The sequence below is a fragment of the Thalia democratica genome, chromosome 5 (assembly GCF_965202585.1).
Source record: "Thalia democratica chromosome 5, ktThaDemo2.hap1.1, whole genome shotgun sequence".
In the NCBI taxonomy this organism is placed as follows: Eukaryota; Metazoa; Chordata; class Thaliacea; order Salpida; family Salpidae; genus Thalia; species Thalia democratica.
In genome coordinates, this window is record NC_139169.1 from 55,849,734 (window position 1) to 55,855,722 (window position 5,989).

General features: G+C 24.2%; 1 protein-coding gene across 1 annotated transcript; it reads left to right on the forward strand.

Annotated features, from left to right (window-relative positions):
- The first annotated feature begins 1,021 nt into the window (after positions 1-1,021).
- On the forward strand, positions 1,022-3,917 carry LOC145835791 (dolichyldiphosphatase 1-like). Its single transcript, XM_082943510.1, has 2 exons — positions 1,022-1,184; positions 2,443-3,917. The coding sequence occupies exons 1-2, from the start codon at positions 1,036-1,038 to the stop codon at positions 2,999-3,001; spliced, it is 708 nt and encodes a 235-aa protein (XP_082799636.1). The 5' UTR covers positions 1,022-1,035; the 3' UTR covers positions 3,002-3,917.
- The last annotated feature ends 2,072 nt before the right edge of the window (positions 3,918-5,989 follow it).

Here is a 5,989-nt window from a genome sequence, read left to right on the forward strand (position 1 = left end):
CAAAAGCAGTTTACCCAGATGTGGGCAGCAGCATACATTATACTTTTAAATATTTTCAGATGATAATACATTTAAATGATCAGTTTTATTTTTCCAATAAATCAAAGAATAATTTTATACTTCTAAAACACGAGCTTGTACAGATGTAATTTTCTGGAAGTCTTGAGTAAAGAGATGTGGTCTCCTAAATTTCTAGAATTGGAATCAAGCTTTTTTTATAAAACTCAGGCTAGTTAAATTATTTTCGTTTTTATAATTCAAATATTTCTTTTAATATTGTGTTTTTTAAGTTAGTTTGTTATTAGTTTAAAATGTACTGGTTTAAAAATTATTAGTTTACAATTATCCTAAAACCCAGGCGAAACACCAAGGATTAATTGATATAACTAGGACTGAATTTTTTACTTTAGAATTATAGCATTTTAATGTTTACAAAGACTGTACAAAAATAATATAACTGTTCTTTAACTGAATAAAAACATATATTTCAGTTAAATCTTTATAGTAAAGTTGAATAATCAAAAATGATTTAAAATAGTTGTTTTTTTTGATTACAACTATATTTTTTTCACAGATACTGTTTTATTATTTATATATATACATTTATAAATACCAATTTGAAAATTAAATCAATTCTCATTAAATAGTGTTAAATTTTAAGATTAGTTATGCATTTACTCATTAAACAATATTATTTAGTTTATTTAGGCTTAGAATTTTTCTCCAAACACTGACAATAGTATATCAAGTCTGTTATGATTGAATATAATTTTAAACAAATTGTATTTTAGGATTGTTGAACTTTTTTAATGGTTCTGTTTTTTTTATTTATTTATCTATAAAATATAAGGTTTTGAGTATAACATAGAATATTTCACTTTAAACTTTATAGTATTTTATCTCATAAAATTATAATGATGCAGTACAAATTTAATTTATTAAATACTAAAAAACTAAAATATATAAACAACACAGTTTATGTATCATAAAACAATTTGTTTTTTATAATTATAGACTGAGATATTTTTATTAATAATGGATTCATCAGATGATAAAAAGTGGGTTTCATTTTCACTTACTCATGTTGAGTACCCAAAAGGTGACATTTTTGGTAAAATGCTGGCTGTTTCAAGCCTCTTTCCTGTGTTTATTGTTTGTTCCTTGGTGACTCTTGTGTTATTTAGGTTAGTTTACTTTTGTAAATAATTTTAATGTATTTATTTGAAGAAAATACAAAAGTGAACTTAGTTTTCCCTATAAGTTGTTATTTAATTTTAATGTTTTAATTGAAGAGAATTATAAGAAAAGTAATAATATTTTATATATACTTAAGTAACTCTTTTGAATTTCTCTGTATTTAATTTTACTTTTGCTGTTTTAAAATAAGGTGGTTTAGTCTTTAGGTAATGTTTTTAAAAAGTTTTAAAAGTAATTATAAAAGTTCAAAATAAATAAAATAATTTAGTTTATAAATAAATAGTACTTAATACTTTTGTTATATTTCAAGAGTATTATTCAAAGTTCTCAACTTAAATTCAATGAGAAAACAAAAATTAACAGCATCAATTTCTAATGAATTTATTAAAATTTTTCGGTATTATAACAAACATTATTTGTATGCTGTACTGCAGTATAATTATTTATTCAGGGTTGTCAAATATCCTGGAATTTAAAAAAAAAACCTGGAATTTTCATTAGTTTTAACATATTATGCAGTAAAATTTCGATTTGACTCTAAAAATCTATCATATAGATAATTTTTTTTGTCATTATCAAAAACTTTATTTATTAAAAAACACATTTTATGTAGCTTTACAGTATCCTTTCAATGTTTTTATACTATTTAAACAGTTTCTTACCTTTAAATTAACTTTAAACTAAAAAAAGACCCAAAAATGTGTACTTATATAAACTTGGAAAAAGTTTTGAAAACCTGGAAAAAATTTGACAAAAATGTATGGCAAACCTGTTTATTTTTAATTTGAATATGTTAATTTAGTTTTAACTTAGTTTATTTTTTTGTACTTTTTTACCGAGAAAAACTATCACTAAGACTTAGAATAAGAATTAGAACTAAGAAAGACTTTTTTTTTTGATTTGTTAATTCATTAGTTTATTTATAAAACAATGGTTTACTTAATTAATAATATTAATGCGATTCTAAGTTCTAATAAGAATGTTATTTAAATAGAACATTTCAAATACTTTATTACTAAGTATCTTGTTAATATTGTCAATTGAGTGAAATATTATTTATAAGTAAATTTTTGATTTAATAAATTTGTATTTTCCTTTTTGATGTTGAAAATTTTGTTTATTACTCATAAAATAAACTAAAATTATACAAAAGTTTCTTTATTTGTAATTTTCATTTAGAGTTAGTTGATTTTAGATAACTTGCAACTATCCAGTATAATGATTTATAATACTTTTAAAAATTAGGAGAGAAATGCACACAATGACATTTTTAATTGGACAACTTGGAAATGAAGTGCTAAACTATGTCATCAAGCACATTGTCAAGGAAAAACGTCCAAGCATGCGTGACCTTAGCAACATGCACGTCAAGTACGGCTGGCCAAGCTCACACGCTCAATTCATTTGGTTTTTTGCTTTCTACCTAACCTTGTTTGTGAACTTCCGTTGCCACAACAGGTCCATTTCCCCTTGCTTTTTCAACGTGTGGAAGCTGATTGTGACAACAGCATCGTTTTGCTTAGCCGGTGTTGTTACTTACAGCCGAGTTTACCTCGGATACCACACTATAAACCAGGTGGTTTGGGGAGCTGCCATCGGATCTGTGGTCTCACTGGTTTGGTTCTTTCTCATCCAGTTTGTCTTTGCTCCACTCTTCCCAATGTTTGTTCACAGCAAGCTTGGGGAGTTTTTCATGATCAGAGACTCTTCGCTTATTCCCGATATACTCTGGTTTGAGTACACTATCAGCCGTAATGAAGCAAGGGTTAGGTCAAGAAAAATGTCTATATCCAAAAACCAGTGATCAATCTTTTGAGATTTTTTGAATATTATTATTTTAATTTTATATAAACTAATTTTAAGACTAGAAATTATAATATTTTTAAAAGAAAGTAGTACCTGAGCTGTTTATGATAAAAGTATTTATTCAGTATTATAGCTTGTCTCTGTTCTTAATTAATTTTATTTTTCTTATTTGATAGTGCTTTATTTTTTAATTAAGTAATAAAAAAAAATGTATGTACAAGCTTTCCTATAATTAACTTTTGTTTGAGTAGAAATATTTTTTTATTTGATCAAAAGTATTGTTTTATACTTTTATAACTATACTTTTTCACACAAATGTTTATGTATTTGCTACACATGTTTATGTATTTAATTCTTAAATTTAGTTAATGTTAAATTATTTAAACAAAATCTTTATAATTTATTTTGATTCATAAAATATAATATCGTTTGAAACTTTTAATGTATTTTGTTTTAAAACTTTTATTTTTTTTTTAATCAGAAAATATGGTACGTTGGAAAATATAGTTAAGTTTTCTTTCTTTTGTGTGAAGCATTCATGCAGATTTGTTATTTGTCTGTCTGCAGTATGACTAAAATAAATCTAGTTCATTTATTGCTAGAAGATAAGGTTTAAATACCTGAGATTAGGCTTGTTTATTATATGTTTTTTGATACTTGTGCAAATCAATAACTTTCATAAAGGTTTTACATAACTAAACTAGTAAGCATCAATGTCTTACAGTTGAACATATTTCGATTGAACTAACAGGCTATTAATTTTTTTGCTATTTATTAAGTATGCAAATATAATATATTTATTTTCTTAGTATTTATAAATTTAAGCTCATACATAAAAAGCTATATAAAAAGTATTATACTGTTTAAATATAATCGGTATAGATTGGTAATAACTAAGATTACATTTAGTTTTTTGACCCAATTTAACACTTTTTTTAGCACTAGTTTTTAAATATTTTTAAAGGTTATACAAAGTTTATTTTTTTGTTTTTATTATTTTTGAAACAAGATAAACTAAAGTAAGGTTTATTTTCTATAGCACTTTATTTTGTTTTTAAACGCCTTTGTTTTTCTGATAAATAAATTATACTGTTAATTGTTATTAGTATATTAAATTTTTAAATGATTTAAGTGTTTTTTATAACTCTAAAGAACTAAGTCTATTTATTTTGTTTAAACGTATTTCTTTTATTTATTTTTTTTGGTGCTCAAACTTTATAAATATTTTAAAGAGTATTATATTTGTTTCCGTTGTATCAATAATTAATAAACTAAGAGTTTTTTAAATGTTTTATGTTTTACAACAAAGTTTAAACTAAAAACTACATATAACCATTTAATAATTTTTATTAAGTATTTTCTAGTTTTCAACGCATTCTCGAAGAAGTTACCCAAAAAGTATTTCGTTTCAACAAATTATTTACTTATTTTATGATAAACTTGAAGTTCTCAGCCAATTTTAAGTATGTATAAGCACAAAGCATAATAAGACTAAACTAGACGTCTATGGTTAAAAGGGGCGACACACATAATTTTGGGTGATTTTTGCAAGCTGGGAGGCAATAGCTAGTAAATGGGCAAATAGTGATGCATTTTTTTTTTGTAAGTAAGGGAACAATTACTAGTAAGGTGGCAACAACAAATTTACACTAGGTTTTCTGGAACTTATTAAACTCACACTAGCTAATCTGAGGTTTATGAACAATAGTAAAAAAGGTCTGAGAGATGATTGACGTGAGGTTTGAATTTTATCTTAGATGGTATTTGGTTTGCCTATCGATCCCTGAATAGGGGAAGTTATTGTAAAATTTTTTTACAATAAGGCGATTGTAGAAGTTATATTTTAAAACTATGTATTAAGAAAATATGTATTAATGATTCTTGTATGTAATAACACCATAAACTTGAGAAAAATGTTTGAAATGTAGTATACAATAAGTTACAAAAGACACATAATTTCAAAAACACTAAATATATTTCGAGCAATTATCATCAGTAGAGTACAAAGCTAACAAGTGATAAAATTTTACAAAGTTATATAGTAATCAAGAGATTCATAAAAGACAAAAGCAATTAGTAACAGTTAAAATCATATAAGTTTACTTACGTTATAATTGATCTGCAGTAAAACAAAACAAAAACAATCCTTATAAAGTATTACAATTTTTTATTTATTTTCGTAGTACTTTGTAAAGATTGTTTTTGTTTAATTTTACTGCAGGTTTAATTATTTAGAGTAAAGCAAATTAAACTAAAACCCTAGTAAATGTTAAGTTCTAAATATTAAAAAAAAAAACACTACTATCTCTACTTTTGACTTTAAAATAAACAGTATCAACTTATCTTCAACTAATTTAAAGATCTTCGAACTTTTATTGCTAAAAATTTTAAATGAAGTCCCCATATTAATTACGTTTACTAAATTGCATCAACTACATCTTTTAATAATTTAAAGAGATTTAAGTCTCCAGATATAAACATCCTTAATAATTTTTTTCATTTAAATTCGTCTTAAGTTAAAACATAACACACCAATCTGGTCTACGTATTTAAAAAAAAAGTTATTAACCATCTAGAATCTTTTTTAAAGAAAATTTACCATATTAGTCTTCAACCGCTGCAATATTTCTGATATGTCTTACCTTGATAGACTAACTAAACCTAATATTAAATAATTAGAATACAGGAAACTTGAATTTGATCTCATTACTTTTTTGTAAACTAATTAATGGTCAAACTACAACTAATATACAATCAATTTTTGAACCTTATAGAACTAATTACTCACTGAGAGAAAATAGCAAAAAATTTACGTACAAACTTCATTTCAATAATGAGGCTTGGAATAATTTTTTTTATCGGTCAGTTGTAATATGGAACAAACTTCCAAATGAACTAGTATCTTGCAAAAAAATTAAAGAACTTCGATTAAAGTTAAAAAAGTTTTATTTGAATTAAATTTTTGTTAGTAAAACTAATAAGAAAT